Source organism: Natator depressus, chromosome 16, assembly GCF_965152275.1.
Source record: "Natator depressus isolate rNatDep1 chromosome 16, rNatDep2.hap1, whole genome shotgun sequence".
Lineage (NCBI taxonomy): Eukaryota > Metazoa > Chordata > Testudines > Cheloniidae > Natator > Natator depressus.
The window spans coordinates 16,659,099-16,682,882 of NC_134249.1; the positions used below are offsets into that span (position 1 = coordinate 16,659,099).

Below are 23,784 nucleotides of genomic sequence, written 5' to 3' on the forward strand. Positions count from 1 at the left end.
CTTCTTGTTAGCTTGAGCCACGACTAAAATTGGCCCCCCCCCCGTCCCAGCTCACACAATGTCCTGGCAGGAAATAAACAAGCCAACCTCACTATCTGTTTTATATTACCTACGTTACTGGAGCTGAGTCCAGAAAACTGGTAAAACTTCAAGTGTGAAACTGCGTGTGATGTCTTAGTGATCTCGGAGCATACGTGAGCAACGACAAATATGTGTATCCACTTCCCCTCTTGCTTTTTATAAGTTCAAGCCTACCTTCTGATGACTTTAAAACATCATTGGTTTGTCTAGGGGACAGGGAATCAGAGCTCCTTGCAGTTCTATTTACAGCTCTTCTGCTGACTTGTTGTATGACCTTGGGAAAGACATTTCACTTCTTTATGCCAAAATTTGTCAGCCCAGGCACAAAATCTAGCCTCTTACTCTAACATGAAGATGATGAAATTATGAATGATATTTTACTCACCTATCAAAAACCTAATGTAACTACTTGGCTGGGGGAGGGGTGGGCAAATACCATTTTGTGAAGATGTTTTTCCTCCCCCTTTGTAAGCTTGGAAGGACCATATTTACTAACATTGTGGTGTTAGGATGCTAAATTAATGTTTAAAATGGTTTGAGTTCCTCTGACGAAAGTGGTGGGAGAAGAGCAAGCAACAAAGCATTACTGTTTCTTTAAATCAGGAGTGAAAGGTTTTCTAATGCACCAATTCCATCCATTGATCAGTATTACTTCCAAATTTGGGAGGAAAGGCTGGGTAGGACTCAGAGTTAGTTTCCTATTCCTAATCACCTTCATCAACAGTACTGATGTTAGTGTGACATTCACTGCTGCATTTGAAATTAAGGTCGATGACTCCTTGCCTGCTGCCAGACCCCAATATGTATTAAAATTTTCCAGCTCCGGCTGCAAAAGCAACCAAAGGTTCTACTTAGGTACCATAGAATTTGAATGCTCTAATAATCTGGGGGATCTACATCACAAAGTTAGGTTGGCTTAACTACATCGCTCGCTCAGGGTTGTGAAAAATGTTATGCCACTATGCAAAATAATAAAGCCAACCTAAGCCTCAGCATAGACACTGGTAGGTTGACGGAAGAATTCTTCCATCATCCTAGCTACCGTCTCTCAGAGACGTGGAAGATGGAAGAACCCCTTTCGTTAGTGTAGTGAGTGTCTACCCTACAGAGCTACAGCTGTAGTATTTCTAGTGTAGACATACTGTACAAAAAGAGCCTGAGGTCTACACAGCAGCTGAGAGGCATGATTCCCAGTGCAGGTAGACATACACCTGCTAGCTCTGCTTCAGCTAGCGCTTAGAAATAGCAATTTGGCCCCCGCAGCATGGGCAGCAGCTTGGGTTAGCCACACAAGTACAATCCCACCTAACCTGCTGGGTGCAAACGTGGGCAGCTAGCTCAAGCCATCACCTGTGCGCTGCAGTCACGCTTCTGTTTTTTAAACACACTAGCTCAAGCAGATCTAGTGCGTGTCTGTCGGCCTCCCAGCTGCTGTGTAGATGTACTCTAAGGGGGAGTGCATCTCCAGCCTTAAATTAGAAGTTACTGTATAGACTGAGTTTCCCACACAAGCTTTAGCTAAATCAGTTCAATGATCTATTAAATGCATGAAGCAGGATTCATCTTGTGATGAGAATAATGTCCCACTATACAATCAACTCTTCTCAAAATGTTGATGGAAAAACATGGTGATACAAAATTAGGCTGCCAAATGGATTTAAATGATACAGTGAACTTTCGGCTAACCCCTCTGTGAAGGATAGGGGAGAGGGAATGAGCCATTTTTACCACTGTGGAAAAGTCTTATAGAATTTAATAGTGGTCTATGGGAATTACTCCAAAGACGTGTATAGGAGGCATTGTGGTCCAGTGGAAAGAAGACGCTTACTGCTTATATTCTTTCCCTAGGTAGGCTGCAGCAAATCTGTGTTACTGTTGGGCACTTCAGGTAAAATTCATGGAGTTCATATTAAGGGGAAAGTATTGGGGAGAACTCAGTAGATTTTTGAAAGTAAAAGCAAGAGTTTATTTCTTTGTCAGTGGTATGGAGTTTCCTTTAAGTGGAACAAACACAGACCCAGGGCACAGGATAATGCATGGAACTAGAGAACTTTTTTCTGTTACTGGTATTATTATTTATAGATTGCTGTGTATGGCACTTTACAGATAATGAATACATGACAGGGTTCTGCTCTGACGAATTTCTAATCTAAATTAGGTTTATCTAGATTAGGAACTCTTCTGTTTTAATACCAGCTCTGCAATTGGCTCATTTGGCCTTGTCTTGGTCAAGTTTCTTAGTCATTTTGAATCAGAAAACTGGAATTTTTCATATAGAAAATATTGAAACAGTATTTTGACAATTTAGAAACTTTTTACAAAAACATTTCAAGTCAAGAAATGTGTTAGCACCCAATCCTTTCCTGCAAAAAGGATAGGTTTCAACACATTGGCATTTTCTGAGAAAAAACATTGCCAGAAAATTCCCAGCCGGATCTGATGGAGAACTGCTGGTTTCCTCCATGCTGTCTCTTGTCTGAGCAGACAGATGCAATTGATTGTTTGAGAGAGAAGGAGCAACCACCCTAGTCATGTCTGACCACCACAAAAAGATGCAGATCTTATGCCAACAAATTTAAGGCGATGGGGTCTCTTAGGTTAATGAATTCATTTTCTGACCTAGTTTGTGAGCTCACTCATGCGTATACAACAGCAACTCAGCAATGCTCAAGTAAAAGAGCCCAAATTTCAGACTTGTCAAACTTATTATGCACGTGGGGTTTTCAGTGACCTCGTTAGCAGGAGTTCTTTAGAGAGCACCATTCTATACCTCCTTTCAAATTAGTGTCTTTCCCTAAATATGCGGCGACCCACAGGCTTTATGCAGTTCAGATTCATTAGTGGAGATGTCCCTTGTTTATATTCAAACAGTTCAACCTGGTACACATTTTCCGGTGCTGGAAAATGTCAAAAAGCCCCTGCTTCTCATGCATCCACATGGACTGTCCATTGCAATACATAAACTCCAGTCAGGTCAAGGAAGTTGAAAGGTGGGGGAGGATGGGGAGCACTGTGGCTGCAGAATCCTGGCCAAGAACCACTGCAAGTAATAATATTTAACACTTATAGCGTTTTCCGTCCAAGAAACGCAAAGCACTGAACAGTCAGTATTATAATTCCCATTTTAATGAAGGGGAAACCGAGGCAGAGTTTTTTTCAAGTGACTTGCTCAAGGAGAAGAGTAGCATTGCCATGACGATACATCAGAACCTAATGTTGGCTTGAAGATATTTAGCGAGGCACCAATGTCTAATGGACTGAGATGAGGAAAGGAAACCAGGAGCCCTTTAGTTCTAATCCTGATCAGTCTGTGATCTTGGGCAAGTCCTTTAGATTCTCTGTGAGTTTCCCCATTTGTAAAATGGGGGCATTGATACTTCCTGCCTTCACAGTGTAGTTGTGATGCTTAATAAATTAAGGTTTACAAAGTACTTTGAGATCCTCTATAGAGGTATTAGTATTAAAGGATTGTTATAACCACTGTACGGAAGATGAACATTTTTTCTTGCTCGCTGGCACGTTCGCACACATTCTCTCGTTAGGGGATCGTCTCCTCCTATCCCTTGAGACATTGTTTAGCATTTTACGGCACACTGATGGGCATTTGTTTATATAATTAGCATGATATTTTTTACCATTCACATGGCTCTGCCAGAAAAGAAAGTATCTGATGTTTAGGGAAAGGAATAATAGGATTTAAAGTGGCAGAGAGGGGCATAGGGTACCGTGGATCCGTTTCATAGAATCATAGAATATCAGGGTTGGAAGGGACCTCAGGAGGTCATCTAGTCCAACCCCCTGCTCAAAGCAGGACCAATCCCCAATCAAATCATCCCAGCCAGGGCTTTGTCAAGCCTAACCTTAAAAACTTCTAAGGAAGGAGATTCTACCTAGGTAACACATTCCAGTGTTTCACCACCCTCCTAGTGAAAAAGTTTTTCCTAATATCCAACCTAAACCTCCCCCACTGCAACTTGAGACCATTACTCCTTGTCCTGTCCTCTTCTACCACTGAGAATAGCCTAGAACCATCCTCTCTGGAACCACCTCTCAGGTAGTTGAAAGCCGCTATCAAATCCCCCCTCATTCTTCTCTTCCGCAGACTAAACAATCCCAGTTCCCTCAGCCTCTCCTCATAAGTCATGTGTTCCAGACCCCTAATCATTTTTGTTGCCCTTCGCTGGACTCTCTCCAATTTATCCACATCCTTCTTGTAGTGTGGGGCCCAAAACTGGACACAATACTCCAGATGAGGCCTCACCAATGTCGAATAGAGGGGAACGATCACGTCCCTCGATCTGCTCGCTATGCCCCTACTTATACATCCCAAAATGCCATTGGCCTTCTTGGCAACAAGGGCACACTGCTGACTCCTATCCAGCTTCTCGTCCACTGTAACCCCTAGGTCCTTTTCCGCAGAACTGCTGCCTAGCCATTCGGTCCCTAGTCTGTAGCTGTGCATTGGGTTCTTCCGTCCTAAGTGCAGGACCCTGCACTTATCCTTATTGAACCTCATCAGATTTCTTTTGGCCCAATCCTCCAATTTGTCTAGGTCCCTCTGTATCCTATCCCTGCCCTCCAGCGTATCTACCACTCCTCCTAGTTTAGTATCATCCGCAAATTTGCTGAGAGTGCAATCCACACCATCCTCCAGATCATTTATGAAGATATTGAACAAAACTGGCCCCAGGACCGACCCCTGGGGCACTCCACTTGACACCGGCTGCCAACTAGACATGGAGCCATTGATCACTACCCGTTGAGCCCGACAATCTAGCCAACTTCCTACCCACCTTATAGTGCATTCATCCAGCCCATGTTTCCAACATGATCATCTGCAGAGACAAAGTTCTTTCAGAGTGTGGGGCAGAGAAAGTGCTGCTACCCTGTGACTTCACCTGGTATCCATAGCATTCATAGGTCCTGCTGGACTGAACCACAGGGAGGTAGCATTTTGCAGGTTGGAAGACCAACCCCAAAAAGTGGCAGACAATGTTAACCTATTGATAAAGATCACTCTCATACAGACAGTAACCTGTGGTTACTCCACAGCGTTCTGCACACATGCATCTACCCAGTTATTTCTGTGCCTACAAACAGACAGCTTTGGGGTGGGTGGGGAGTAAATTTGTTTTTCCACAGGATACCCCTAGTTCCAGTGGAACTCAACTTTATTCTCTAACTTTTCCTGAGCAGGTTCCAGACTCAGTTCAGAGGTAGAGAGGTGAGGGAAGGCGGGAGACAGAACTAAGTATGGAGAGTGCATTCAGGTATATGTAGCTGTGCAGATTCTGTGGGCCAGATTGATCACATCTTGTGCTCTCACCTATACCTGTGCAAAATTGGTCTAAACCACAACCATTCTGTTTGTTTTTATGCACAATTTGAACTCACTTTACACCAGTGTGAATTGCTATACACAAGGCAAAGTTTATGAAGAATCAGGCCCCATGTGTAGCACACTGGTGGCATAAGACAGTGATATGTCAGTGTATGCTTGCGTGGGAATGGTGGATGTGCATCTGGATTAGTCCAGGAGCTGAGGGGTGGGGGTGTTGCATGAGAGAGAAGTGGGTGTGTATGTACATTTTAATGGAAAACAATTATGCACGTTTCCAAGTGCACACCTACAAATTCCTTTTAAACACAAACTAGAAAAGTATCTTCCGTTGCCAGTGCTAAACACATTTAAGGAAGTGGGAAGGCTCCCCCACACCGCGTGGGTACTTTATAGCTTTGTGTCCCTGTACACTTGCAGAAGGGTGTGACGCTGCACTCTCTATGGAGAGACAGAAAAGTCACTTTCTGCTCAGAGCATTCGTCAGCCACTTTGGTACTGCCTAATGTACCATGTAAAGTACATGTACCAGGTAAAGCCCACATCATCTTACATGTTACCGTTTGTACTAGACATGTCCTTTTTGGAATGCTCATGTTCCAGAGGAATAGCCAGCCAGTGCTTCAGAGAATGCCCCTGCATTCTAATCCCTGCACAGGGGTTGGACTGGAGAGGACAATTAAATGGTTAAAGAAAGACAGGTGTATTGAACTGGTTAGAGTGTGCACCTCTGCCCTCTAATGGACAGACTCAGACCTGCTCCATTGTGTCAATGGCCCTGTACTGCTAGCAACTAATGAAAACTCAAATGATAGTAATTTGGGGAAGGAGGATCTCTCTTCTGTTCCCTGTTGTTGTTGTTAAGTTACTGTGACCCTGGTGTGCAATGTAGTGTCTAGAGCTTAGCAACTAATTGATTTTTCGGTTCAGTAGCTGAACCAAAAATTGTTTAATTTCAATCCAAAACTGATTTAAAAAAAACTAAATGGTTTGTCTAGAAAATTTTGAAACAAACAGTTTGACTTTCAAAAAAAAAAATTCCATCACCGTTATTTTAGAGGAAACAATTGGACCAATTAATGAATAGTTTCGGTCGCCCAAAACAATTTTTTGGTGAATTTACTATTCACCAAAACAGTGTCACTAATGACTGACAGTAACACCTCTGAAGTCCAAGATGGCCATGAATTTGTGTTAATACTTTGCCTTTTAAAGAATATAATAGCTATGTAATTCTGCTGGAATATTTCTTATATAAAACAGGAGTACGTGCTAAAGTGCCATACACAGGAGCCATGATACTAGGCCAAAGGGTCAGAGTGGTGGTCACTCATGTATCCATCATTTTGATATGAGCTAAGTTCCCTGCATGAAGGTTTGCTGAGAGAATCCCTGCCAACCTTTTTAGGAACTCCACATCAGTTCTCAGCTCACCTCCCCTACCCCTTTCCACCCTTACCCCTGTGTCCTGCCCTCCCCCATTCAAATTATCTAGGCTTTTTTTTACATAATAAAATATTAATGTCAGCATAGACAGTCTCTCTGCAAAGGCTGCGTGTATTGAGCTTACGAGGCATATAAGCTTTTAAAGAGCAGGACACTTTTACTACTTCCTAAGCATTTTCTTAGTCTTGAATCAATAATGCACTTACTATTCAGTATGTGGGTCATTTTTATTGTGTTCCTTCTCATGCTGTGTGTGCATATGTGCACGCGCACGCACACACACGTGATTTATCGCCATAGCCAGATCCAGGCCCCAAATCTGTCAGGGGCTTGATTGGGGACAGAGGCCAAGAAGCTAACTCTTGAACACAAGCATTGGGGAAGGGAAGAGGGGAGAGAGGGTAGCAATAATTCCCCCCAGCAATTTGTCAATGCAAGAAGAGAGAACCAGGAAACATATGAATAAAGAGGTGCTGAGAACATTGGGTTAAATCTCCCTCAGCTTCTTTGAATGTATACGTATATTTGTCTCAGATACGGTTTCTGATCACTTTGCTCCCTGTTTGTTTGGAGGATCTTGGACTGTAGGTCACTCTGTTAATCCACAATCAAACTCACAAAACAAATAGTCACTGTTGGCAATCCTGTGTCTGAGATCTTAGCCTGCCCGTGGTGGGTTAGGTGGGTAAAGAGGTAAGGTAAGGCAAGACTGTGGAGGTGAAAGGACTGTATCTGATGGTGATGGGATTATCGGTTCAGAAAGAAGGAGCTGTTCAAAAATTATTCCCTGGAAGCTGGGGCTGCGTGTGATGCATGTATGTGCCCGGTGCAAAGAGGAGATTATCTTCTTAAGAATGGAATTTTCAGCACAGAGAACTGTTAACCCCTGCCTCCTCAAAGCATAATATATACCTCTGCCCAGACCTCTAATGATGTGGGGAAAACACGAACTACATATCTTTGAACAATCAGCAGACAGACACAGGGCCAACTTTGGGGAGCCCAAAGCTGCAGCCCATCTATTCAGGGCCCTAGAAATACCAGTGTCAATCTGTCTTTAAAATAAAGTTTCTAGCCTTTTTACTATGAAGATAAATTGTTCACTAGGCTTGAAAGTTTACATCTTAAAATGTTGTCACTGTGCTACTCCGCCCACATGTAAATTTCTAGGCAGTGTGTCCTAGTGGGTAGAACACTGACCTGGGACTCAAGAGACCTGGGTTCTGTTCCCAGCTCAAACACTGGCCTGCTGGGTGACTTTTGGCAAATCACTTCACTGCTGTGTCTCAGTTTCCCCATGAGTAAAATGGGGATGATACTGCCCTCCTTTGTAAAGCACTTTGAGATCTACTGATGGAAAACACTACAGTGGAGCTGTGACAGACCTGTCAGAATGTTGGTTAAACTCCTTGCGTCACTGGGGTGAGTGCAGATTTAAGAGGAAAGATAAAAGGGTTTTATTCTGTACCCAGTTCTGTGATGGCAGAAACATGACCGTCCAGCTTGGAATATGAAGACTCTCAGTCACTCCTTTATTGCCAATGGGGAGAGCAAACTCTTTGTTCTCTGTCTTAGCTAGCTCAGTTGATCCTGGAACCACGCCTCATATAACCTTGGCAGGGTCAGTTCACCTCTTTATCCTCATGAGGTGGACGTACTACTGAGTTCTAGGGAACGTTGTCTCTTGGTTAGAGCAGGAGCTGAGATTTTAGGGTTCTGTTACCAGCTCTGACTCTGACTCACTTTATTAGGGCCAGTCACTTAAGCCAGAATCTTCTAAAGTGGTCTCTGATTCTTGGATGCTTCAATTTTGGGGTGTCCAGCTGTAAACCTCGTAAGGGGCCTGATCTTCAGAAATTCTGAGCACCCAAAAATCCATCTGAAGTCAGTAGGAGCAGTGAGTGCTGAGCAACTCTGAAAATCAGAGTCCAACCTGTCTTGAGTTGGATATCCAAGATCAGGGGCTGCTTCTGTAATGTTGGGCCTTAAGCCTTCTGAGCCTCATTTCCCCAGTCTGTAAAATGGGTACTGTGCCTGTCTACCACACAGCTGTGTTCATAATTATGAAGCTTAATTATCGTTTGGAAAGTGGTTAGAGATGTTGGGCTGAAAAGAGTGCACCATATTATCAGCAGTAACAGTCGAATACCGCTGGACTATAATAAAGCACTAACAAGATCCTTCTAGAATTCACAATATAATAGATTGGAGGCGGGGGGAAGGAAACAAGTAGCCTGGACATATAGGTTGAATCTTTTCTATTTCTTTTCATGGTAAGACAGGCCCAGGGGAACACATGGGGCTTGGGTGAACTGCATGCTGTTGACTGAATAAGTATATCTGCTTCAAGACAAAAAGGGGTGGGGGTGGAAGCAAGATGTCTTACTAGACATATCCCGGCTTATGATTACTAAGGGCTGTTTTATTCAGACAGTGGTGTCTGTTTCTGCTGACTCATGGAATCCTGAACAAGCACACAGACAAAATGTTTCCTAATGCCCCTTGCTGAGGAGTGACCTTGCACTCAGACAACCTTTGATTGGGAAGAAATAGAAAAAGAAACCGAGGGGGGGGAGGAGGGGAGAATAGGGAAGAGTGCAATCAATTGCGAAAACCACAGGAGCGGGGGAGGAGAGAGGATGAGTGACATGAGGGTGAGCCAGAATTAGAAGCGTCTCTGTACAGGGACCCCATTTCTACTGTGTTAATAATTCATACCAGCTCTGACTTTTCTTACCAACAAACAGGAAACAGCTCGTTAGTAAGGACATTTTTTTTCACCCCTTTGCTTTCTCTGCCCTGAGACGAGCCCCTGGTGGCTAGTGCAGAGGTGGAAGGGGATGCGGGGAAGGGCAGAAAGGATGCAAGTTATGCTGCCCCATCCTTCCCACCCCTCATCTGCCTCTCTTCCCTAGTGCCATCGCCTTAGGGAGAAGGCCAGATACATTCCTAGGAGGATGAAACTTCTAAAATGTGTCACGTAACTGCTGACATCTCACCAGAATCTTTTCCTATGTACATGGCCATTTCCGAATTTCTCCTCAGAATGTTTGTTTAACATGAAAATGAATAAGAAGGCAATTTCTCCTCCATCTCCAGCTGTGCAACTCAGGTTTGCTCGCTTTTAGGAAGTAAGTGAGGCTCTTATAGCTACAAGGTCATTTACAGGTGCACCTACCCGACCGGGTTTTCAGGGGGTTGTATTTTGTCCCCCCCCACTTACAATCTTCCATCCAATGTACTGTATCTTCCCACAATTTGGAAGGAAAGGAAGAAAGCCTTTGGGTTTGTTTTTGTTTTTTTTCCCCAAAAAACATGCAGAAATTTTCCAGTGTTTTTTCCCAATGGAGAGACTTGATAACTTTAAGAAAAGGACAATTTTCCAATGAAATTTTTGTTTAGGAAAAAAGGGCCTTTTTTATAAAAAGATTTTGAATGAAAAAATTCAGCCAGCGGGGCACACACATGCACTGCACACAGTCCTGGCTTCCATGTAATAATTTGTGAGCGGCTTCATCTTTCCAAACCGATAATCCCATCACAGTCTGATATAGCCTTAGTCCCTTCCATGGCCTCATTATCCACCTACCCCAGCCAGAGATAGGAGAGAGGGCACGGAGTCAGCACCACCATGCCCTACCCTCACCCCATTCCCTGCCCCCAGACACTCCCCCTTGCCTTTAAGAGCATCTGAGATGATACCAACATAACAATTTAGTTGAAGTTTTCAAAAGTCAGATAGCTTAGACTCATTTCCTTCTTCAAAGATGTCTTGCACCTGACTCAATACATGGCTCAGGATAGCAGAATTTCACTTGGCTGGCACTACTAGGTCATGCTTTCTAACCTGATTCAGAATGGTGGTATGAGACCCAGTCCCAGTTCGTACTGGTTTAGCTACTTCTGTTTCAGGCATGTGTTTTGATCAACTGTAACTTCAAAAACAGCAATGATTTGAAGACTATGGGTCTTTCAAGTCTTCTAGCACTATGCAATACTTGATGGTTCAGAGGAAGATGTAAATATCCCCATGATGCACTTGGGTGAATTGGGCAACTTTGTATAGGGGGTGGGTGGAAATACTGCAGAACTGTTTGTTTAGTATGAGAGAGGTTCACCACATATATGTGTTAGATTATTTTCAAGCATCCAGATGCCTCTGCTGGCGAGTTATGCTGCTTGCCAGCTATTAGAAATAATCTCTGAAAAATTAATTATAGCTGTTTCACCCATCTCTTCCTTCCTAAATGTGTGAAGAGCAAAAACTAATTGTCAGTGAAATATTTCCATTTCTCTGGGAATTCCATCCTGACCACTGGCAGGTTATCAGTTTATGCCCTGAAGAATGAGATTTAATTACCTACAAATGTAATTTTTGGTTATAAAAATCACCTTGTCCTTTCTTAAATCCAGACACAACATTTGACCCTATGAGTCAAAAGCAGCAAGAAAAAAAAATATTTAACTAGGCTATTTTTAAATACAAAATATTTAAGTAGCTGGTGTATAGTCATATTTTTTTATTTGTCTTTTGAAAAAAAAAGTTCTTTAATCAAAGCCAGCTGAAGATAGTAGAATAGTTTTTGATTTAAGGATCTCTGAATTTGGTGTTTGTTAACTATTCACATTTTCTAAGATTGTCCTACACAGAGCTGATTGAATAACTGATTTTTCAATTCAGTGGCTGAACTAAAACAATTCTTTAAAAAAAAAAAAGTTCAAACCAAAACGGATTATTTTTCCTTGCCAAAATGAAAAAAAAAATCATTTGGGGTCAAATGAAATATTTCCTTGGACCTGAAATGAAATTTGTTGCGTTTGATACCTGTGTTTCAAAATGAAACATGGTTTCAAAATGAAAAGTCAAAACATTTCAAAATGGATGAAACCACCCATTTCGGTGTTTTTTGGAAATTTAAGAATTTTTTTTTTTCGGCTGAAGCTGTTCACTGATTTCACCCCAAATTTGTGAATAGTTTTGGTGCCCCAGAGACTGCATATTTTGGCAAATTTAGTAGTCACCAAAAAAAAATAAAATAAAGATGCCCAGCTAAACCTTCATTGCAGGAGTGTCTTACCTGTAACTCTGATGCTGAATTGGAATCCCCGTCTCACGAGTCCCATTTTGGGGGTGGGATGAGGAACTCAGATAAAGGAAAGTCAAGCCCAAACTGGTCACTAAAAACCAAAGCTTCTCCTGGGCATTTCAAGCTTCGACAACAAAAAAAGAAAGTTGAGGAGTTTTTGTTTTAAACACTGAAGTTAATTATTTGGGAAAGGGGACAGATTGATTTCCTCTGCAACCAAAGTTCTCCGTTTTCTCCACAGAAGAGGGATTGCACAGACAATGGCAGTTCAGACTTCCTCCTTCACCAATCTACCTCAGACCTGATCTGGGGCACGGGGGAAACCATCTATATGGATGGTGGAGTTCAGGTTCCATGGCCTACTCAGTGTTTTGCTCTCTCTGTTGAGACTGCCAATTATGTTACCAGTTATGGTGGACTTTTGTGATCTCTGCCTGCTAGGAACTGGCCTGAGACAAACTTATTGTGCAAAGGCCACCGAGTGCTAAGAACTGTTGGTTGTTCGCTATCGACCTGCACCAGCTCTGAACCAGTGGTTTAGAGAGGGCAGTCCCCATAATCCAGTATTCATTACCTTGATTTATCCCATCTTCTAACTTTCTCTACCACGTATTGTTATAATCCTCCGCAGTTAGGGTTTTATAATGAAAGTGCTTAGAGAACCTTCATCAGAATGAAGGTCAGAGGCCTTATTCGAATTACAGGTATATGACACCAGGAGCCAAATTCATCCCTGGTGTATTTACATTGAGGCCAATGGAGTTTTATTTTGCCCTACTTACCACGTTACTAGATGCCCGATTAATGTGAGGCTCCATACACAACTCATGGGGTGGGGGCGGGAGGACAAAGATCTGCACTAGGAACTAGCACAGGCAAATCACTCCTTTGCCCCCTGAAAAGGGACAGAAAATAAAAGGAATGAGGTTTGGGTGCCTGTCGAACACGTACAATATAATCAGCTGCTGTGAAGAGCACTTGGGGCTGGCAGAATATTAATGCTGATAGGGCCTCTAATCCTAGGATTAATCTGGGGAACTCGGCTAAGTGTAAAGAAGAGAAACAGAACATCAAATGCACTGGAATGAAAATTTCAGCTTTATCCTGCAGTCTCCGAGACAAACAAATCCAACTTTGTGCTTCAAAGAAAAACAATAACCAACTGCATTAAATAGAATGCATCTCTCTGTGCTTGTGAGCATATGTGAGAGAGACAGAATGTTGTTATGGGCGCTGTTTGTTTAAACCTTTCCGCAGCAGGAGCGGGCAGGGTAAATACACAGGCTGATTCATTAGTGCTCCTGACCATCTGCTCCTCAGAGCTTGAAGCTGAGGCTGAGCTCCGACTCCACAGGTCGGGTCAGAACGGGGTTTGACAGCAGTGAGGTTAGAGATTTACACATCTCCTGTGGCTGTTGGGTGTCAATCTTCTCAGTGATTGACAGGTTGCTTGCAACGGGGGCGGGAGGAAAGAGGACTAAAAGACACCCATGGTTCATCAGAGCACTGCTTGATACAGTAGAATGTGCTTTTGTAATGTCTGCTGCTCCTTGTGGCACTAATTGCAGGAAATTGAGTAATCAGGTGCAAGTGAATAATGTCTACAGTTGCCTTTGCAGAATCTGAATAAAATTTGATCCTAACTTAAGCACTTTGTTGCTGTCCTAGGCAAAACAGGGACTTTGTAGACTAATCAGCTAATCTTTAAGATGGAAATCAAAGGCAGGGTCATATGGCACCCTACTAGAAGCATAAGGAGCTCTCAATTGTGTCATAAGGTCCTTAAGACACCTGAAGTGCAATCAGGATGGGCTAGTGGTGTTAAGGGAGGAGGACTGCAACCTGGTAGGAGTGGGGGTGAATTCAAGCTGCAGTTATCTAGCTACCAATATCCAGAGGAGGAAATTGCATATAGATTTCCAACTGTGTCCACCTCTGAAATTGCCCCAAATTGAAAAAACTTGAAGACCACAGAAATTCTAATTCCTCTCAGTGATATTTTTCCTACAAAACATAAGTGTCTCCTATCGAAACTTCCAGATGTGTCCCTGATAAACCAAGAATCTTAGATTATTTTAGCTAAGAATCAATAAAAAGTCCCTTTGCAACTTGCTTTTATTAGTCCCTGTTTTAATTCAGAATATTATCCTTACCTGCTTCCATAAACGGGCTCTGATCCTAATCCTTGTGTGTGTCAGATATGCCCATCTACTGTCAGTTGTCACTAGCCTTCACTACTCTTTTCCTCTGGGCTTGATCCTGAGAGGTGCCAAGCACCCACAATTCCCATTAGCTTCAGCGGGAATGATGGGTGCCGAGCACCTCATGGAATCAGGCTCTAATACGGAAACACTGCCAAACCTCTTCTTTTCTTGCCGTCAGTCTTTTGTCACTTTACCTATGGCCCAATCGTGTTCACTTTGAAATCAATTGGAGCGTTGCCACTGATTTCCAAAGGAGCAAAGTCAGACTTTTAGTCAGGTTCCTTCTAAACCTGCAGTTGATATCAGCCGCAGTAGGTGTGACTGAAATGCCTTTCATCCTAGTCCCTCTATACCACAGCTGTCTGCAGTACTTGCAACGAAATCTGAAAACCCTCCAAAAATCTGAGGGTTCTTGCTTTGTGTGTGTTGGTGTTGTAACACAGGTCTAGATTGGGGTGGGGGGAAATCTACAGAACACTGAGGTTTGTTTTATTATTTGTCAAACAAATGCATTTTCATTTAGAAATTGTCCTATTTAAGAAAATCTTCCGTTTTTAAAATTCAAAACTTTATTTCAAGGACCAATTTTAGTATCAAAATTGATATTTTGTCTTGAGGCAAAATCTTCCATTTGTATTAGTCACATTTCTTTACTATTATAGTACTTATTTTGTGAAAGGCAAAATTTGTGCCCTCTTAAAATGGCCGTGTTGACAATAATCCTAGCAATCTGACCCAGGAAGCAATTACATTACACCTGCATGGGGTTCCATTGACCCCAGTCACCTTGTGTGTGCAGGCACAAGGGCCCAAGCAAATCAGATGGCAAGAACAGGACCATAATTAATATTTTGGATGAAATTTCACAATAAAAATGGGGTGACACTAATATTTGTATTTTTCACAGCCCAGCTCAGAATGTATTTGATTTTTTTTTTTTAAATATAGTATTTTTCCCCAACTAGGCTGTTAGTGGTTTTCTGTTTTGTTTTTTTCCTGGCATGGAGATCCACAGAGGGCTACATTTGTATTTTTGTGCAGCTTTCATCGTTCACAACAAATGTCTAGCTTATTTAAAGCATTCAACATCTTAACAATAAATAAAGTAATTTCATCTACAAAAATATATATATACACTTTGTGCTATAATACACAAGTGGTTTATCTGGCAGAAAAGCAAACAACTTCCCATCTTCATTAAGGGCCAAATTCTGCTCCTATTAAAGTCAGTTGCAAAATTTCCACTGACTTTACTGGGAGCAAGAGCAGGCCCTAAAAAACTAACTGGTTTTATAGAGTTGTAGGGCTCTCTCATTTTGCGTCCAGATTTTTTTTCATCTGTCTTCCATCTGTCTTCACCCCAGTTGAATAACCAGTCCAGCTACAGTGTCTTGTATTTATATTCTTTTGTATTGCCAGACTTTAATCTCTTTTTTCTCAGCTAGCCTCTCAATAAACCTGTAACTGGTTCTCTGACCTCCATGCTCTTACTCCTCTTGGTATTTCAGTTCCTAAGCAGTTTCGTGTCTGATGCACAAGATCATCTGCCTATCGCTCACTAACTTGGATCATGTTCCCTCTTGATGGGTATGGTCTGAGGACTCAATTCTGCAAGGTGTTAGGCACCATCAACTCTAGTGCACTAAGCACCACTTAAGAGTTTCTCAGCACCTTGCAGGATCAGATTGTAAGTGATGTTTTCAGCCCCAGGGCGTAATTTTTAGAGATGGATCCCAAATCCAAACCCTGGAACCAAACACCCTTACATTTGGGGTAAATATTTATTAGGCTTTGAACATTGCAGCAGGCTCCATCTCTCTACTGGGCTGAAGCAAAACCTTGAATCTGAACTCACTTGGACTTTGAGGACGTTCAGATCTGGATTTGAACAGTCACCTTAACCCATTTCTAGACAGTTCATGCTCTCAAGCAGATCTTCCAGATATAATAGCACAAGAGTGCCTCTAATTGGTCATTATAAAAACTGTACTCAGATTAGGCTATTGGAGTTTGCTCTGCCACCTTGGGGTGTGGTCTCACAAGCTAAACAGGGGTGGTATCATATCATTACACAACAGAAAAAATAGTGACCAAAATACAGCATACAAAATAATAGGAAAATGGAAACATCAGATTGCCAGGAGAATAATCAAGCAGCCATGAATGGTAGCATGTGACTTTAAAAAAAAAGTCAAATCAGCTCACGTAAGCCTTTTATAATGAAAACGTAAATATCTTGAATCCTCAAAATAATCTACCTAGGGTCTCCTTGCATGCATGAGGGAACAGATACTGAAATAATACCTGGAATTGTTTCAATGGCACTTTTTAAATGATCTTCTCAGAACCAACACAGGAGCTAAAGGCTAGCCATCTGCTTCTGCTCTCCCCCTCCTCCATACGGAGCTGCAATCCACCTACCATTTGGAAATTTATTGAGTATCTCAAGAGACAGAACATCTTAATGAGCTTTAAAAAAAACAACAACAAAGTTCATTGTAGGAGAGGAAGGGAGAGAGTCACTACCTTTGTGACTTGCTTGATGACTACTGTGAGGTTGTACCCAACTGTATGAGCTGACTCACTACTGGAGTGCCCCTCTCATGGCTGGGCCTGGCATAGAAGTTCTCCCCTCTCTAGCAGCCCATGCAGACAGTTTCTATAGCCCTGTGATGGTCCACCTATTTTCATGACTCAGCCCTCCAGCCAGGTTGCATTTTAGTCCAACCCTTCCAGTTTAATAGAAAGTCCAACAGAAATAATTGTCCAATCCCTCCATCCAGTCTGCCACCATCAATCCTGGGTCCAGTGGTCCCTATGCCCTTTTCTCAGGGCCCTCAAAAGTGCTTGTCCCCTTACATCAGGGACTTCACACCACCTTCCCCAGTGGCTGGTAGGAGAACCCAGGCCTGCCCTTTTCACTGGGTTCCAGTCCAAGACCCTAAGACTAGCAGTCAAAGCTCACTCCACCAAACTGCTTGCTGCCACGTCTTTTTCCCCCACTAAGCCTTTCCTTGGGCTCTCTTCACCCTGCAAGAATCATCTTGTGCCTTCTATACCCCTTCCTACCCTACTACCAGAAGAGTGACTACAGAGTTCCCCACCCCCTGCAGCTCCCTTCTTTTTTAAACTTCCACTGTTTGCATCACCCAGCCCCTCCCCAGCTGGGTTTCATCATTAATTAGGCCTGACCCACCCTCCAGGTGCAACCAGGTGGACTCAATTGGCGTCTCCAGCCCACATTAACCCTTCCATCACCTGTGTGGGGTAAGCACCCCATCACCCCAACCTCCATCTTCTCGCATGTTCACTTTTCTTTAAACTATGTCTGCACGTGTCCTGTTACAGCATTTAATGTGCAATTAATAAACCTTATTGTATCTTCTACAGCTAGACTGGGCCCTGCACTGGGTACTCATTATGGGGCATAAGGTGAAATATGGACAGCCTTCACACCCCTGCGTGGGCTATGCAGACTTTGGGTTCAGATGTATAGGAGTAAGCAGGCTACGCATCCGCTACTCCCCTCCCTTCAGAACAGGTGTGTGGGACGTGGGTAGAGTCTTGCTCCTCTTCCTCCTTCCCTAAACACACCAGCCCACACCTGAGTCAGTGAGATGGGCATCCTAATTTGCTGCTATCCTTATCCCAGCAGTAAATTGCTGCTCCCTAGAAGAAGGGGGAAGCAGGAAGAGAATAGTGCCTGTCAGAGGCACCTTTCTTTCCTTGCAGTGCTCCTGGGGCAAGACTGTTGTGTGTCACCCCATACAAAATGCTTATATCATGTATGTTTCTGTTTTGCAGTGATTTCATTGATGCTGTTTTTGCATATTGTGTTTTCTCTTGCATTGTCTATATCCCTTGTTACGTTTTGACTCTGATGTTCTTTCCCCATGATGTTTGTCCCCTGTGTGAACCTGCCTGGTCACTACTTAGAAAAGAAGCCTCTCCAGGGAAAACCCAGAGGAAAGTGAGCCTCTGAGGCCTAGTCTACACTGAAAGGTTTGCTAGTAAAGCTACAGAAAACCTTCTCAGTGCCGATACAGCTTTACGGGCAAAAGAGGGCTTTTGTCAACATTGCTTACAGAGATTCCCTGAATGAAATAAACCATGCTAGCAAAATCTTTTTTTTTAAACCAGTATAATTTGTGTCTTCAGTAGGCATTTGCTAGCATAGAAATGTTGTTAAAATAAAGGATATTAGGAAACAGACAAAAGTTTCTAGTGTAGACCTTGCCTTAGTGGCATTTTTCCCTCTTATATGGCTTACCCTTGTGTTAAGAGGTGCTTTGCTGCTATTTGTGCCATCTTTCAGATGAGAGGCAAAACCAAGGTACCAGGACTATTACCTGTTTGTTTGTCCCAGTAAAATAAATTAGCTGTCTTAGACTTTAAGGCCAGAAGGGACCATCGGGATCATCTAGTCTGACCTCCTGCATATTGAGGTTCTGTGGCCTGCACCTAGCTTCTCCTGTAATAGACTCATAACCTCTGGCTGAGTTACTGAAGTCCCCAAATCATGATTTAAACCTTCAAGTTACAGAGAATCCACCATTTACTCTACTTTAAACCAGCAAGTGTCCTGGTTTCATGATGGTGAAGTTGTGAGTGTACTGCAGCAGAACAATGACCCAATGCTAAATTTCTCCTACAGTTTCAATTGGATATGGGTTTCTTCATTTTCCATCAGCCACTTTCATATAGTGCTGCTGTGTATTAGTAAATAACTCCTACAATCCATCCAATAGGTGCCTGCATTTCAGTAACGAATGCAAGTAATTCCTCATTATAGGGAGTTGGATAATTGTGCTATATTATATCTTAAATTATATACCAGTATTCTATAAATATATATAGATATACACATACACACACCCTACAATGGAACATAAGCCTTACCATATGGGATCAGGCCCCTGTTCCATCCAACCTACTAGTGGCCAATGTATTTTTTTCCTTCAAAGGAAGATGGGGAAAACTATCACAAAACACTTGGCCAATTGTGCAGTGCTCTAAATTCGTACCTGACCTCTGCAAGTGAGTCTGAAGCATAGCATTGATTCACCTTATTCCGCTTGCATGCTGCAAGTGTTGTTAAAAGGCAAGAAAATTACCCAGCCCCTTTTGTTTTAAAGATTAGCTGAAGTGTCGATTTAATATCAAATGTCCTTTTACCAGGAGAAGAGTTTGTTAATCTGATAATTTTGCTCTCTCTCTAATTACTACTGTCCTTCTGTGGTTCCAGAGGCCTCTGTTTCTTTACACACAACTGGATCAAACCAATATTACTAAAGTTACAAAGTCAAGCACTCAAATGTTAAGAAATGCCAGAATTAAGGTTGCTTGTGCAATGTGAATTCAACTCCCTTGGGCACGTGCATTATGACACAGTCTTTAATTACAGACAGCCTTAATTCTGGCATTTCCTAACTTTTGAGTGCAACCTTAATAATGTTCCTTTATTGTAGGTTGTGTGAGAGATTTCCTATATTTTTGAAAACAAACTGAATAAACAAATTCCATCATGTGACATCACTGACACCCACACAGTTCATCAGCAAGGCTGGAACCTTTAGTTCCACTGCACAGACAGTTGCCACTTGAGCTAATGGAGTCAGTGCTAGCAACAGGGGATTCTCATCCACTCTGTGGGCCAGCACGGCAGGGGGATGAAACACACTCTTTGCCAGTGAGTTTCAGAGATAGCTGCTGACAGCAGAGGAATGTTGGGTTTCCTCCCTGGCCCTGGAAGGGAATGTGCTCTAGTGGGCATAGAACTCAGTGCCTGCCCATTCCCACCCACGCTTGACCCTTTCTGGCTCCATCCCCTCCATTTCGTTCCTGTCACAGTCCTGTCTCTTCCCAACCTCTGGCTCCTTGTCTCAGTCCCAGTCTCCTTGCCCAGCCAGTCCTATGCTCTCTCTCCAGTTTTATGTCTAAATTCCAATCTTCCCTCTCCCCTCTCTACCCAGTCTTTCTGCCCTGTCAGTCCAAGTTCCCCTTTCCTGGCTCCTCATCTGGTATGTCTCTCCCCTCCTCCGGTCTTGGTCTCATCCAGTCTCAATCATGGGCAAAACACCCACCTTTTCTCTTAGCCTTATCTTGAAAATGGCTGAACCATTTTGTCTGAAATTTTCCCAAAATTTCAGCCTGAGAGATCCCCAGCATATCAAATTTCATCCTGAAGGGTTAAAATTTGGCAATGTTTTAAGTAACTGGAAACAGGATCTTTGTCATGGGACGTGTCGGCAGCTTGAATAATAGTTGGCACTACCAGCCCCACCTTTAACAACACTAAGGCTCGCCTTCTTCTCTTATTATTGTTCATCTTCCAGGAGAACCCATACCTGTGCAGTGATGAGTGTGACGCTTCCACCCCTGACCTGGCCCACCCACCAAAGCTGATGTTCGACAAAGAGGATGAAGGGCTGGCCACCTACTGGCAGAGCGTGACCTGGAGCCGCTACCCAGAACCCCTGCTGGCTAACATCACACTTTCCTGGAACAAGAGCATAGAGCTGACAGATGACATTGTGGTGACCTTCGAGTACGGACGCCCCACCATCATGATGCTGGAGAAGTCCCTGGACAATGGGAGGACTTGGCACCCATACCAGTACTATGCGGATGACTGCATGGAAGCCTTTGGCATGCCAGCCCGGCGGGTCAGAGACCTCTCTACCACCAATGCCAACAGGATCATCTGCACAGAGGAGTACTCCCGCTGGGCAGGCTCCAAGAAGGAGAAGAACGTGCGGTTGGAGGTGAGGGATCGCTTTGCCATTTTCGCTGGCCAGGACCTCAGGAACATGGACAACCTGTACACCAGGCTGGAGAGCGCCAAGGGCTTGAAGGACTTCTTCACCATGACTGACCTGCGGATGAGGTTGCTGAGACCGGCACTTGGGGGTACCTACGTGCAGAGGGAGAACTTGTACAAATACTTCTATGCTGTCTCCAACATTGAAGTCACCGGCAGGTAACAGTTACTATATCCATGTTTGTCTCTCTTCTTGGAGGGATGGGGAAGGGGACCTAGTGTTAATATCAGAAAGAACCCAACTATATGCATTTGTCAACCCATCAGATCATCAACTCAGTATTTCTCCCCTTCCTCACCACTCTCCCAATTCAAGACAATATCAACATTTGAGCAGATGGGTGGCATGTCCCCTCACGGGATTACAAATGAGCCTCCTGAAGGGACTGTGAGAGTCTGCCATGAAGAATTGCTGAGTCCCCACACTCAAACACAATAGCCTATCTAGCAGCAAGAGCAGGAGATTAAAGAGTTGGGAAGTGGGTGTTCTGAGTTCTATTCCCAGCTCTGCCACAGACTTGCTCTTTGTCCTGGGCCAAGTCACTCAGCTCCTCTGTATCTCCACTGCCCCCCACCAATAAAATGGGGGTATTAATACCTATATTATTAGAGTGTTTTGAGGTTTTATTAATGTTATAAAGCACTTTGAAATGAAAAGCAGCATAGAAGTACAGGAGGCTCTCTGGTATGTAAACATAGACTTTCCTTCACTCCAACCAGAGGGATGGCATAATATATGCCAAAAAGTTGATCATCTTCACCCTGGAGCAAGGGATGCCTCTGAATATTGTGTAAGTTTGAGTTAGGTCAACAACTTCCTCCAGCCCCTTCACTGATCTCCCTTCTTGCTAGCACTGCTGCTCTTCTGCCCATCAAACTATCTGACCCCAAACCCATTTAGCAGCGCAGTCTATCAGGTAGCATAGTAGATTGTTGGGAAAGGCCAAACACCCACTCAGATGTGACCCGAGATTTAACTGTGTTAAAGGGATCACAAATAAGAGATTCATCTCCCGGGCTAGAGGGCTGGAATAGCATCCACTGAGAACCTACTTTGCCCTGCTGCTATATGCACACAAGTCTTCCAGTAACACCTCAGTCCTGCCCTTCATTAACCACGGCTATTATAGTCCCAAGCACTGACACAGCTCTGCCAATTCACCTCAGTCCTGACACCTACTCCGCTGCTATTCCAGCCCTTTAACACAGGATGACAGTCTCTGCCCTGAAAACCTTTCTAAGGTTGTCTAAGATGATGAGTGATATATGAAGGCTGGTGGAGAGGGATACTAGGCTCCAATCACTGAACTCCATTTCATTTATGATGCACGTCAAGATTTGAACCTGGCTCTTCAGAGATGATGGTGTACCCCACTGAGCCCCACACCCCAGGCTGTCAGTGGTTCAGTCACAAGAGGTCTTTGTGAAGTTTTATCCCACTGGCAATTTTGTTGTTTCCCTTGGTTTCAATGCTTATTTCTCTGTGCAATGCCATATGTTACGTTATGACATCAACCGAAAAAGCAAAGTAAGGTGGAAAAATGCCGAGCTGGCTAATTTCCCATCCAGCTTGTGTGAGACTTGCAAGCAGGAGGGAAAAATTCCCACCCAACTAGCAAGGCTCTCAACGATCACCAGAGTGACAGAAGAGCATCTTGTATCATTTCCAAACTGCTTGCTGCTAAGACTTGCGAGTAGAAATGTTTGGGAGGTGCCACCGTGGTTGGGTTTTCTGAATTCATGCCCAGGAAAAGGAAACCGTGCAAAGAAATGAAAGGGTCCCTCTCTTTGGGAGTGGGGGACAGGGTGATGCAGGGAGCACAGTGCGTGCACTGTATTAGGGGAGAAGTTTGGTTCCCAGGTTCATAGCTGCCCTAATTCAGCAATGGGCTGCCAGTTTATTAGCAGGGGCTCCCACAAAAGTTTTCCCCTTTAGCTGCCAATGCAGCCAAGTAACCACATACGTTTCTGCTCACAGGGAGCAACTGTGAGGGGCTGGGGAACCTATGTGTTTGTTTTTCCCTTTAAACAAAGATACATTCTCAGAACTATAACCCAGGACACAGGCAGCATCACCTGGGGCAGACTTTGAGGCTGTCCTTGCTGGGCACAATCTGTTCTGTTCCAAAGGCAAAATAAATAAGTAAAAATCTGCCTTTCAGAAGTATTATTCTGAGCCTCTGGCAGGGATGACTGAGCAGTGTCCAGTGAGTGGGTGAGTCCATCAGATACAGGAAGTCACCCCAACCCTCCCTTCTGTTTGACGGTGGAATTTTAACCAGAGAGCTCCCCATCTGGGTGTCACATCCCTGCCCTTCCCTCTGCATTAGCGGATTTCCCTGTGGGAGAGCATGCCCTGCTCGCCTCCATGTCAGGCTTGTGGTGTAGAACGCGTAGGCAGTTTGAAACATGTGGGGAGGAGGGAAAAGAACAGAGCAAGAGAGAGAGGAAACAAAGGGACAGGGCAAGAGGGTGAAAAGTGGGAAGCTGAGTGACGAGAGGAGATGAGGAAGGTGCCTAGACCCTCTTCTCTTTTCCTTGCCCTTATTTTCCTCACTGAAAACAGTGAACACCTTTACTTCCTGCTCCATCTCCTGCCAGTATCTCCCTTTCCTCCTTCAGCCCACTTGGGGGTCCACTTCTCACAGGGTGCGCTCGCTGAAAGCTTGGTGTGGAAGCAGCCGGTGTGGTTACTGACAGCAGTGGCAAAGCCATGGTAATCAATTCACAGCTCCAGTAAGCACACTTTGAATGACTGTGTTGGCATGACAGTTGTAGGTGGTGTATCAATTCATTAGGTTTGGTTGG

The 23,784-nt window shown here is 43.7% G+C and overlaps 1 protein-coding gene across 4 annotated transcripts in view; it reads left to right on the forward strand.

Moving 5' to 3' along the window:
- NTNG2 (netrin G2) overlaps positions 1-23,784 on the forward strand; it is a 73,355-nt gene that overhangs the window by 10,029 nt on the left and 39,542 nt on the right. For 3 of the 4 annotated variants that reach the window (XM_074973628.1, XM_074973631.1, XM_074973629.1), the window contains one exon: positions 20,492-21,135. In XM_074973628.1, coding sequence (XP_074829729.1) covers positions 20,492-21,135 — 644 coding nt within the window. Of the gene's footprint in view, positions 1-17,546; positions 17,698-20,491; positions 21,136-23,784 lie in introns of all 4 variants that reach the window. The other variant, XM_074973632.1, reaches the window with a different exon arrangement.